The sequence below is a fragment of the Salminus brasiliensis genome, chromosome 3, assembly GCF_030463535.1.
Source record: "Salminus brasiliensis chromosome 3, fSalBra1.hap2, whole genome shotgun sequence".
NCBI classification, from domain to species: domain Eukaryota; kingdom Metazoa; phylum Chordata; class Actinopteri; order Characiformes; family Bryconidae; genus Salminus; species Salminus brasiliensis.
This window is the reverse complement of record NC_132880.1, coordinates 45,685,045-45,698,284: the sequence shown is the minus strand read 5'-3', so window position 1 is coordinate 45,698,284 and position 13,240 is coordinate 45,685,045. Positions and strand designations below refer to the sequence as shown.

The window sequence follows — 13,240 nt, the reverse complement described above, 5'->3', positions numbered from 1 at the left end:
ATTTATCAGTCTACTCAGGCTTTAGTAGAGCTCAGTAACACTGATATACTAAATAACTGATCAGCACAGTGATTTATCAGTCTACTCAGACTTTAGTAGAGCTCAGTAACACTGAGATAAATAACTGATCAACACAGTGATTTATCAGTCTACTCAGGCTTTAGTAGAGCTCAGTAACACTGAGATAAATAACTGATCAACACAGTGATTTACCAGTCTACTCAGGCTTTAGTAGAGCTCAGTAACACTGAGATAAATAACTGATCAGCACAGTGATTTATCAGTCTACTCAGGCTTTAGTAGAGCGCAGTAACAGTGAGATAAATAACTGATCAGCACAGTGATTTATTAGTCTACTCAAGCTTTAGTAGAGCTCAGTAACACTGAGATAAATAACTGATCAGCACAGTGATTTATCAGTCTACTCAGGCTGTAGTAGAGATCAGTAACACTGAGATAAATAACTGATCAAGGGTTAGTTTCCCAAAAGCTCTGTAACTAATGATGGAAGGATAGCAGAATCAAAACAAGGAAGGCACATGTAACGTTTCTCAGCGAGTATGCTGTTTTATTCGAAAGCTAAAAGCACAGTTACCACGGCAGCACCCATGGTAACTTTGTCAGGACACTGATCCCTGAGAGACAGGCATTTGAACAATGGGATAATCCAGATACTGGAGTATAAATTAGAGCCATTAGCACAATTCAAAGCAACAAAAAAATAGAAGTCATCAGAACCATGTCTGATCCACAGGAGGCAAGAAAAAAAGCATATACCATCTAAAAACAAATAATGTACAAATACAATCATTTTAACATGGCGCAGTAAATAAATACTGCTTTAAATAAGATACAGTCTACCCAATGTGGGTAATTTCCACACAGAGAAAGCCTCTGTATATAAAGGACACTGCTGTTGCTCGTGTGAAGTGACCAGACAACTCCTGCGAGCTTCAAGAAGGTGGTCAGATCCTCAATTGGCAGAATGAACAACCAGGAAGGTCAATAACTAAACAGTCTACCATCATCTATCATATATTGTAGCTGCCAGATTATTAAAAGCAAGCACTGTGCACATTAGAGCAAGTGGTTAACGGAGGCCGTACTGCCAGTTCTACTCAGAATGGACGTGTAAACATGAGCAGGAGAGACACTTCACAAGAGCAACAAACAGCTTAAATAAATCCAGCTGTGCAACTTATTATCATTAAATATATTTCAACAAACAAAGCTAACAAGTCGAGATCTCATAAAACTATATGCCAAGATTGTTTGGATGCAAGTAATGGCATTAAATATAATAAAATCTAAAGGCTCGGGGTGGGGGGCTTACATTACATCACACAGCTTTGAGTCCCGTCATCATAATCATTTTCAGAACAGCAATGGGAGAAGAAAAAAAGTGCTCTATCCCAAATGTACCACAGATTTAAATAACCTGAGGGTACATAAGGAAAACTGCCTATTGCCAGCACAAATTATCTTAAGAAATTCATAATTTTATCATTATACATAAAAACACTGGAACTGAAACTGAAACAAACAACGGAATAAACCTTCATCACGTTATTTTGTCCGGAGTCTTTAAAATATATAGAAAAAAAAAATTTATAAGCACCCATATATTAATAAATCCCTCCATCAAGCCCATCGGACCTGAGGGAGGAATCCTGGAATCCTGAATCGCTTTTGGAAAAGGGGGCAAAAAAAAAGATACGAACTAAGCATGTAAAGCTGGCAAAAACGGCTTGGACACGTTATAAAACACACATTCTATGAGAATTGCAAATCAGATACAAGCAACATGAAGGACGTAAAGCACAGCTGATTGCCTGCGAAGCCTGGTGCTGAGAGCGTTTTCCTGAAGAGCCCCTGGGCCCCACCGACTGGAGCTCAGACAGGAAGCCCACGCACCAGGCAGGAAGGAAGCGTCCAAAGGCGGGCCGCACAGCAGCCCAGTAAAAAAAACCACGATAGGCCGGGTTACACTGCAGCGAAAACACAGCAGCCACACGGGCCAATACCACACCGGTCCCAGGTGCCTTTCAGATACCGAGGCACAGCTGAGACGAGGATACAACAGAGGAGCTGGTCGCCCTAGAAGGCAACCTGAGGGGGACACCACGGAGTGTCTGGATAGAGCAGACAGTGCACAGACTTGAACCTGCGAGAGAGAAGAAAGGGGAGATGTTAATTGAGAACCTCATGAACTGCAGGATTATTTAGTACTAATTAGTACTGATTATTTTGCAGCTATGTCACTATACAGTAATGCATTTCATTTACATCATTTAAATGTGCGCAGACTTTTTACATACATATATAAACATATGTTCTATCAGAATTAAGCAAACTAAATTATGAAATGGTGTCGATTAGGGATGTCGTATAATTCTGGTATCATGCAATTAACAGATCATTGCTTAAAAAAATTAATATATATAAATATATAGATTAAATACAAATATATATATATATTATAAAATGTATGACATATTAACATATGTGTAATTGATTTATACCTATAGAATATCTGGACGTGGACATAACTGCAAACTTATCAAAGATTCAAATTTTGATATTTACTGCACATATATCACCATATATTATCTACCAGTAATCTACCATTCAAAGATACATGTATGAATGATCCATACATTGTGCAAATGGGTCCAATACAGGATACTTGCATAAATGCAATATGCATATACAATATGCACAGAATATATATTTAGTAATAGAAGTGTGTTTTTAGTGTAATTAGACTGGTTTAATTAAATGAAGAGCAACAGATGTTGAGTAGAAATCCCTGTATTCAGTACAGGAGAGTCTCGGAATAGTAGTTTATAAGAATCAGTCACTACTGATGTTTTTAGTCTGTGATTACATGTATCAAGTTGAATATTTTTTATCGTGAAAAAAGTCTTCAAATATTGTGATGTAGTATTTTTACCATATCGCCCAGCCCTAGGTAACCCTCTACAATAAGTGCCAATACAGGCAGATGTTGATGAATTTGTACTTTTTATTGATGCATATTTTTCTGCACCAATACCAGCAACATTGGCATTGGCCAACTATTTGGTATATATGTCCATCCCTATCGTTAAAATTAGATTTTTTAATCAAATATATTAAGCAAAATATACACATTTGAATCAAGTAAATTTAACTGAAGTGTGGACCCACACACCATCCTGTACAGTTATAAAAGCCTACTGAACTAAACGCCTCTTTCTTTCTGCAGTGTTGGAAGAGCTCTTACCTAGATGGGTCCTCCTCAACTGAGAAAGCCCCTTTCATGTTGATGATGTTCCTCTTGTTCTCAAACATTCCATAACTCAATGTAATCTGAAACCGAAGCAAACAGGAATTCGAATTACAGCTGTGTCCAAATAATGCAGCATGATTGAACAGATTCACAGAATCTAAAAAAAATGATTAGCTGAGAATCAGAGTGGCAATCTCACCTGTTTATGTACTTCTGATTTGGACACCTGTTGCAGGTTCTCTAGATGCGAGTGAAACAGGTTGCTGCGGGTCAATGGAACCCCCAGGACTGACTCAATGATGTAGCCGACGGTGCAGTCGTCTGGGAGACGGATCTTCTCCGCAGTGTTCATGAAATGACCACCACTGGAACCAAGGAAGAAGATAAGGGTCAATTTATGGACATTTATATTCATATGAAAAGACTTTAGTGTTTGCAGAAGGAGACCAAACATGACAGCGTGATTTCTTCATACCTTGCCCAGGGGCTCATCTTCAGAGCTAGACCACGGCTCACACAGAAGCCTGCTCCACCAGTGGCGAACCAGAAATTAACAGGGCGCTGCAAAGAAGCAAAAAGCAAAGAAACTCAGTGTTGTTCTCTTATAGTTCGGCCCAAAAAATATTCACACACCTTATATACACACTTTTTCCCTCTCTCCAAATGTAGTAAACGGCCAAGCAAGCCAGTTTACAAACTCTCATGGTTCTTTATGGAACCAGAAGTGGTTCTTTTATGGCATCGCTCAGTGCTTTTCTTTTTAACCTCTTCTACCCTATGTCTAATATTCAGTTATTAATCCTAATGCAGAAACTATTGTAAATAATTTGGTAACCATTTGCTTGAGCGTGTCTTGTGGAGTTCCACAGGGCTCTATTTTGGGGCCTATAAAACTGATGTTTATTAGGACAGTAATGTTGTTAGGATAGCCACACAGTGTGGGCTTACATACAGGGTTGTAGGGGTTAATTAGATGCTTATAGCACAACAATTGACAATGTTTCACCTCAAATACACCTAACACTGCTTGCCATGCTATTACTGAAAGCGTCTACTGCTGTTTTTAGACTAATTTCTGTCCATATTTATGTCATACATAGCCGACATAAGGTCTTTCGCCACTTACCATCTTGTTGTCCCCAAGTCTCTCAGTAGCCTCGATGGGCCGGTCCAGGCTGGGTTTGCCAATGTACATGTCCTGAGTGTGAGGGTACTGAGAGAGCAGCTGAACAAGAGTCTTCACGTTCACATAGTTGTCGTCATCCACATGGCAGAACCACCTAAAAAAAAAGGAGCTGGTTAAAAGTGCGTCGCTGACACTGCCGACTCCTGACAGGGTCTGGATGCTTGTCCAATCAGCGTGTTTACATTGAGACATTTACAGCACTTACTTTTTGCTTGACTCAATAAACTTGTCGTACTCCACGGCCATCTTGCAGGACAGAGCCTGGCGACTGTGAGCAGCAGAGCAGTTGGTGTTGATGACGTGGCTTCCTGAAGAAAGAAAGCAGAAAGCTATGGCTTAGTATATACACAGCATAGCTCAAGGCACATAGTGTAGGTCACAGTGCTGGGCTTAAGGCACTGAAATGAGCCCGAATCAGGCTGTGCACTCACCCATTTTCTTCTTCAGCTCTTCATCCTCGCCGTCTGTGAAGATGTACGTCTGTAGAAACAAACAACAAAAAAAGACCGTTCAGAACTTCAACAGCAATGACAGTCCATCAAGGGCCCTGCTACTCCAACAAAGCGACAGGAAAAATCGGCACAGGAACCAGTGCATTCCAGGCTTGGTCTAAATGTGTCTCTTGCATGCTATTTATCTCATGCAGGACTGATTTGGGGGGGCCATTGTCTGGCGTTTTACGCCATGGAAAACTCATTCGGTTAAACAAGCCAAACTCAACCCCCCTGAATAAAAGAGGCCTTGTTGCTGCTTTTCCAAGCTCGCCATGGCAACTGCTCTGGAACCCCAAAGCATCCCAGACACAGAACAAAGAGGGGTGCAGACTACCAAACTTAACCCCCCCCCCCCGCCCCAACACCTCCCAATTACACATACGCACCACATACGAACCTCTATTCTTTCCCTCCCCCCTTCTGTCCCGTCCCGTCTTGTTCCCCTCCCCTTCTCATTCCTGCCCCCCCCTTCCAAATCCACTTCACACATGTAGACGCACACATGAAATCAATCCAGAAGTTTAAAAAAGCACTTCTTCGAGTGTCCTTCTCTGCTAAGCAGGCCGCAGTACGCGCAGGGTCAAGATAAACCATTAAGCCATTGTGGATGGAGGCCTGGTGTAGCAGGCGGAGTGGCGTGCTGGCCTCCGTCGTTTTGTTAAATGGAGAATGGTGGGAGGAGAAGGGGGCCGGATTAGGCGCTCTTTTGTGGCAGATAAGACAGAGCAGGTGCGAGGCGGCGGCAGGCCCGGCTCAAAAAGAGAGGCCTCTCTGACACACTCCTCACACACACACACACACATACATACTCACAGAGGCTGATGAAAGAGAATAGCCTGGCCTTGCTTCAGCCTCACACACACACAAACTCATGCACACACACACATACCGCCGTTAACCTGTTTACACTGCAGCTCAGGTGAGACGGCACCTGCCGTCCGCTGCTTTATCTCAGCCACGTGTCGAAACAGGCCTGTGTGGCCATGGCCTCTGTAACACTCACCTAAACACACATATAGACAAGTACACACACACACACACACACACACTGTGGTCTAATTAACTCCTCTTTTTTTTCTTTCTTCAATATCTCAAAAGCAGCTTGAACTCATGCCAAAAGTAGCCTTTGTTAACCCCTTTAAACCTGTGCGTAGGCCCACACTTCAGTTCCTTACCACAATTACCATCACAAACCCTACAACTGAACCCTGTGGGACTCAATAAAAAAAATGTTCAACAGCTACCAGATACTGATAACGGATTAACAATAATAATAGGGTAATGACCAAGGGTCCAATGTGTTAAATGTCCTCCTCACACACACACACATACACACTCGTGTCTCTTTGCAGCATGTCCCTTTTATTCCTCTTATCCTTCATGGCTGCCAAAGTGTGTTTGATTGGTTTGCAGAGCAAACTTTGAGCAGATGTTCAGCGCAGGGCGCAGAAGGCCACTGCCCGTCGCCTATGTTTACACAGCGAGGGCTGGCGGTTAGGGCCGCTGAAGGATCACAGGCCAATGCTGTTTAGGCCCAGTTCCCTTGAAAGGAAGGTCTAATCACACAAGCAGCTGCCAGCACTGGCTACCCACAGCCGGCCCACAGAACAGGAAAGAAGCCTCGGAGCTGATTAGTACATTACTGCCTCTCAGTGAGTGTGTGTGTGGAGTGTGTGTGTGTATGTGTGTGTGGCCATTCACCCCTAATTCACTTCCATCAACACCCCCCCCCCCCCCCCCCCACCACCAATCCTGTTTCCCCCTTTCCCCCCAGCATTCTCCATGAGAGTCTGCTCTCACTGAACAATGTGGGGTGCTTTCAAGCTGGGTAAAGCTCTTGCAGGGGGAAATTGGAAATATGTTTGCCCCCCATTTGCATACAGCTGCGGTGGTTAACTAAAGAGCAGTTTCACATAGCCGGCCCTTTGTTCCTCGCTTCTCCCTTTAACTGAAGCATCCAATTATCAAAAGGAATCACATGCCAGACACCAAACAGTGATTCATCGCCTGCTCTTTTCTTCTTCTCTTGGCACCAATATCAGCTCTTGCATTTGAAATCATTTTCACACAGCAAGACAGACCTCTTTTTTAAGGAGGGGTGGCGAGGGGGTGCATGGGGATACTGGAGAGTTCCCCCACCCCTTGCAGAAGCTGGCATGGAGGTAAAGAGAGAAAGAGAGAGAGAGAGCAAGGAGCCTGGCTGGCTGTCTCCAGCTCCCCGGGAAGGAAACAAATAGGCGCTCCTCCCTCCATTAGCCACCCGCACTGGCCGCTTTCCTGTCCGTGCCAGAGCAAACCACAGACTCCCACTAGTCTCAACCCACCCAGCCTCCCACCCTCCCTCCCTCTTTCCTTTTATTTAATAAAACCGAACAGAGTAATACTGTAATCACTACCTGGGGAGTTACACCCACACCCTGGTTTGCACCGGTAGTCCAGGTAGCATTATGTGTTAAATAATGGAAGCAGTTCAGCCTTTTTGTGGCCTTCCAGACCCATCTGTGTAACTAAACACCGGAAGGCACGGCACAGGCAGTTCTCCTCACATATTGTTGTGGAGCTCGCTCACTGGGGAAGCTGCATTGTTCCAGGGGGGAAACTTGGAGAAACGCCGGAAGCCGAGAGCAGCGGCCTGAAACAATCCTAACAGCAGTGGATCGGACTGAAAAGATTATGAGCTATTCATAAGAAGCTGATTCATCAAAAAAGTTGCATTTATCTGTCTCATTGTGTCCAAATGAATGGGCCTGCGTCGCCTGCAGGACAATAGCTGTCAGAGCTTGCATTTCCCATTATTTAAGACTTTCTGACTTCTATAGTCTGATCTGTTTTAGGGACCACAGCTGAAAACTGTCTGACCTTGACTCGTGAGGGAAAACGACCAAAAAAAAAAAGAGAGAGAGAGAGAGAGAGAGAGAGAGAGAGTTGGTTCCCAGCCAGGCCGTGTCAGCGGCAGACATAGTATCAACAGTGAGCCCTGATTGAATCTACCTGCACTATTTACATGTAAACAGAGTCTCCTAAAAGAGCCGGTCCTCACCCGTAGGGAAGTGCACGGAGTGCATGGAGTGCAACGCAGCGTGACCTAGAGACTGAAGCCAGATGCGGCCCAGGGAACAATCACGGGCCCACATGGCCCTGGTTATCATGCTAGTCAAGTCGGTAGCCTCCAATGACATATGCCACATAGTTCCCATGCTGCACCTCTAACAATGCTTGGCCCCCTTCAAACACTTGGCGTTGGTGCCAGCCATTGTGGCTTAAGGCCAACTGGCGCACCGGAGACCTTGGGCTAATCCCCAGGCGGTTCAGATGACAATTACTGGGATTTAGCATGCTCAGGTGTTGCAGTTGTAGCTGGGTATCGGAACAACCTCGGTCCGGACGGCCATATGTACACGCCGGGAATGCGAGGATTCACATGGCTGGCATTAGAGCTGGATCTATTGTTCTTTGGGGCCCAGCCACCTGGCACTCATCCTCCAGGAACTCCCACTTGTATTCGGGATCTGGTCTTTTATGACCACAGTGCTCTCAAGCAGCTGCCCCAATTAAAGCCCTGCTGTTAACTCTCCCTGCCATCGACTTAACTTACATCACCCATCGCCGCGCGGAAGAGGCTCTGGGAACGTTTCGGAGGCTGACGTGACGTGCCTGGGAACTTTTACCGACAAAAAGGAAGAAATGATGGATATGAGTGGCTGGAAGAGGGGCTTGCTCACTTCAGCCAATTACTCCCACACTAAAGAGATCTCACTAGGCCTGGGGAGTCTTATCTCCCTGCACTTTGATGCTCTGATCTGGCAACACAGAAAGTATGTCTTTTGTGCTCAGAGAGAGATAGAGAGAGAGTAAGGGAGTAAGGGAGAGAGTATATGAGAATGCTGCTACGGCCCTGTCAGCAGCACTCACATGACAATAAGGAAAGCAGCAGCAGTATTTCTCGGGGTCTCAAAAGAACAAAACTGACCGTGCCCGAGGAGAATTAACCGGACTTATGCGTGACTACTCCACGTGGTGGATAAAATCACTTTGACTGCTCTGCATTTGGGCCTGTCGAGGTGCGGTGGACGCTTTTGTTGCTGGCCGTGAAAGAGGCCTGTTTCTCAGGGCCCCGTTTTTCACTCAGCATGCCGCTCAGAGGAGCGAACCTTGCCTACAGATGCTGTGCCTTTGTGTCCATCACCCCCCCCCCACACACACACACACACCCCCTTCAACTCCAACCCCTCCTCGCAGCATCGCCCCAGCGGAGCCCCTTATTTTCCCACCGTTTTGGGCCGCTTGACCCAGCCGCTGCCTCAGCTCCCAGGTTCCCATGGAGAGCGTGAGGCAAAGGGCTGGGAAAAAGCTTTTCTTCCCCCCTTCAGAAAGACGCTTTGTTAGGCCTGGAAAGGGGACAGCCCTGAGGCCGCAGCCACGATGCATCCCCTGGCCTAGGGCATTCACAGGGACAACCCCAAACAATGGGGACAGTGCAGGGGGTGGAATACAGAGAGGAGATGAGAGAGAGGGGGGGGGGTGGTGGTGGTGGTGGGGGGGGCTCCCAAGCTGTTCCCTCTTTCTCTCTCTCTCTGTGACTCGGGGGTCTGCTTTAGGCTGAGAGAATGCCCAAAACTGTGTCCCTATTTGCAACCAAGATGAACTTCACACATCTTCTCATTACGTTCTGAAGACCTACAAACTCCCCTTTGATCTCTAAACATCTAATTAAGGTCACCATGACAACCTCAGATTAAACAATCCCGGTCTTGGATTAGACACTCACCTGCTGCAGGTTCCTCGAAATCCAAGTGTCCAGCAGCACGTCCAGCCTGGACTTATGGAACTTCTTGGTGGTTTTAACAGCGATGAAGATGTCATCGGAGCTGATGAGCTCGGCCGGTGGTGGGCTGGTCGGGGACCCTGCTGCGCCTCCAGGCCTCTCCGCTTCCCTCCTGCTGCGCGTCAGCTTGGAGAAGTACGCCGAAAACCCCCTCTTCCCCCCGGCCTGATCGCTCTGTCCCGCGTCCTCCGTCCCAGCGTCTCCCAGACTCTGGAGCGAGCGCAGGCCGATCTCCCTCTCCTTCTGTGCGCCCCCGGCTGCGCCCCGCTGGTGCTGCGCGAGCACCAGGAGCAGCGCGAGGCAGGCGAGTGTCGCTCCAGCTGCGGAGAGCAGCGTCTTTCTGCTGTGGCTCTTCAACATGTCTAACACGACGCTAACGGGCACTGCATCAACCTCAACGTGCCTCCGAGAACTAACACTTTCACGCGCCCTAACCGTCCCGGTTAAGCGCTGGAAAAACTCCTGCTGGTGCCCAAGAGGGGCTTTTATAAACTGCCCATGCCTCAGGCCACGCCCCGTGGGTGGACTTTACGCGCAGAGCGTGCTGTAGAGCTGTGGAGCGTTTCTGAAAGCCCCTCCCCCGGTGCTGGGATTGGCTGGTAGTGGGATGGGCTTGGTTAGGGGTGCATACTCACGAGCAGGTCTGTCCAGCAAGGAGGGTCTCCATAGTACATGTGCTCTGTAGTAATGGAGTGCGGTGGGTTTTGTTCCAATACGGGTGGGAAGTAAACACGCTGCCTGCAACAGCTGTTAATGGGAGGAGGGGCCTTAGAAAACCACCCACAGATGGTGTGTGTGTGTGTGGGGGGGGGTAATGTTCAGGGATGGAGTGGTCTGTGGTATTTTCACATTTTCAAAGCTCTAGTCCTCACTATGACTAAAGCGCTTCATTCATGGGACGTCCTACTTGCTCTATTAGTCAATAGGAAACTTTGCAGGCTATCCGCAGCGTCCTGCAGATATGCATGCCCTGCATTTGGGCGATACCTTGTTCACAAAATCAGGTTTGTTGTGCAGATCGAAATCTAGCCCAAAGCGTGATGGACATGAAGACAGTACGGCAGGTGCTGCAGATGATAAACATCTATCCAGAAGTTCACGTCTAGGAGAAAACAGTGCTGCAGGTGAACAGCATGCATGGCAGTTCAGCCTTCACCCTTGTTTCCGTTTGACAGTTGGTTATAAAGAGTGAGTGGGTGTCGTCTTTCAAAGATTGATGGCCTTTTATTGCTCCGTGCATGCGTCACCCGTGTGCACACACTGTCTGCAGGTGTTCCTACTAACGACCTGCGGATCTCCAAGGCGTGTGAATGGAGATCCCCGCACTGGCCTATCTCATGCAAAGGCATTTAATGTGGTATAATCTGTAGCCTAAACCCGCCCAAACACGCCGCTGACATGTGAGCAGGCTATTGTGGCCGGGTTGAGCTCCACGTTTGTGCGACGTTTCTGCAGCCAACTCTCAAAAGACTTGTCATCAACTCCAACTCCCGCCACTTCCCAGTGACAGACCCAGATTCACACCCAGACACATTTGGCTGGCATTCCATGATCAATTCTTCACAGCTGACCTAATGGGGCCTTTAAACACTTGCGTGTTCCCCAGCGCTTGTTATTGAAATGGCTGCTCTTGTGCAGTGGAGAGGCCGTGACCCAGACCGTGAGCTCTGCAGACGGCTCAGCAGCTGCCAGTGACGATCCTGCTCCCTCTCTCTCTCTCTGTCTCTCCCGCTTTATAATAAGACGCATGGTGTATAATTAAAATAGGAAAATATGAAAGGAAAGAATAAAATTATATATATTTAGGAAATAGATATAAATAGACATATGATTTGTGAAATATTATTTAAAGAAATTTAGTTTTACTATAAGAAGAACGTTCAAACCCACCCCCCCCCCCCACCCCCCACACCGTCCTTATTACTATTTCAAATGTCTTACATTACAATCAGGAGCAGAACATCAGCTGCAGATGATCAGAACATGGTTAGACAGGATTATTCTGGAGGAGTCTGCCTTATTTAAACCTCAGACGTTTAGTCTGGTCTGCTCTTGATGGTTGTTGAAGTGAGTGGTGAAGAAGATCACCATCATGGCCAGATCCAAAGAGCTCTCTGAGGCCTTCAGAGGCTGAAGAAGGTTGTAGATGCAGACGAGTCTGGGAAGCAGTTAGAAACAATTCCACTGTCCGTTAGATCATTTACAAGTGATCCAACTGCCAACATGGCCAGATCCTAGCCAGTTCAGCCTAAGATGCATAAAGAAGCCTCCAACAATCCTAAAATGTCATCACGAGACCTACAGGAAGCTTTCTCTTGTAGCCACAGTTGATGCCAAAGTACAGCATCTACCATCAGTAAGAGACCAAACAATGGTAGGAGGAAGGCAAGGAGGAAAGCTCCAGCTGTCCCCGAAGGTCTGGTTTTTGTCTTTTCTGACTTTTCTGGCCAATTTTAGTCTTGTCTGATGTTTTTCTAAGTCTGGGTGTCCGAAATGTTCATGATTGCATACGCAGTGACACAACTACTATCATAAACAACCCAGTTTATTCTCAACTATCCCCTCAGATACTCAGATTCTCCTAATCAATTGGTAACAATCACATGGCGTGGTTCAAATTTTCAACAACCACTGACAGGCAAACAGCACCTTTTGTTCGTAGCAGGCCACAAAGAAAGGGCATTAAAATAAGGATGAGAAACCAGGCAGAGGGGGTCGTCCCCCCGGCCTCCGTTCCTCTTGGATCACCGGCCTCTTTCTGTCTTCGCTGCACAGACGCTTTGGCTGAGGCCCTTCCCTTTAGACCCAGTAGACAATAGATGTGGTTAAAAGTGGGGCTAAAACTGCACAATGCAAAAGTTCCGCTTGTACTCCGGATTGGAGCGAGCCAGCCCCCTCCAATAAACCCAGCTACCCCCCCACCAGCCTAGCCCTCCTCCTGTGCCTGGACTACCAAAAAAGTTCCTTTCTTTTCTTCTCTCTTTCATCCCCTCAGAGTGAGACCCCGCTCCCCCTCTCCTCCACCACCGCCACCACCACATCCCGGATCCTTCCTCTCTGAAGACGTTACCACCGAATTCCATCGGGATGAAAGCTCTCGGCTGAGCACGGCCCACTTGCCCACAAGAATGCCCGAAGAGCGCGCTAATAGCCCTGAGAGCTGGCACAGGCGTCTGGTGCAGAGTTCAGGGAGCCTATGGGCCCACGCTGAGCCGGAGATGATCACACCGTCACTATTTATAGAGTCTCTTCAGGCCTTAGAAGTCACAGTTATCTTTTGTCAGCATCACTAGATGCACTGGTGCTTTTTAAAAAGGGGGAATTACACTGATCTCTCTACATTTCTGCATAACTCCATCATTGAGATGTAAATAAAGTCACTCAGTGGGTTTGGTGAAGAAGAACTGTTCACAGTGGTGGGGAACTGAACTGTTGAATGCCTCTAAAAGCTGCACCAATATATG

At 46.8% G+C, this 13,240-nt stretch overlaps 1 protein-coding gene across 1 annotated transcript; it reads right to left on the bottom strand.

Annotated features, from left to right (window-relative positions):
- Positions 1 to 542: 542 nt before the first annotated feature.
- On the bottom strand, positions 543 to 10,218 carry lfng (LFNG O-fucosylpeptide 3-beta-N-acetylglucosaminyltransferase). The gene is made up of 8 exons (XM_072676378.1): positions 9,720 to 10,218; positions 4,889 to 4,937; positions 4,663 to 4,765; positions 4,398 to 4,551; positions 3,747 to 3,832; positions 3,471 to 3,636; positions 3,266 to 3,351; positions 543 to 2,164 (listed from the first exon to the last, which is right to left on the bottom strand). Exons 1-8 carry the CDS (start codon positions 10,134 to 10,136, stop codon positions 2,098 to 2,100), a joined length of 1,128 nt encoding a protein of 375 aa, XP_072532479.1. The 5' UTR covers positions 10,137 to 10,218; the 3' UTR covers positions 543 to 2,097.
- Between the last annotated feature and the right edge of the window lie 3,022 nt (positions 10,219 to 13,240).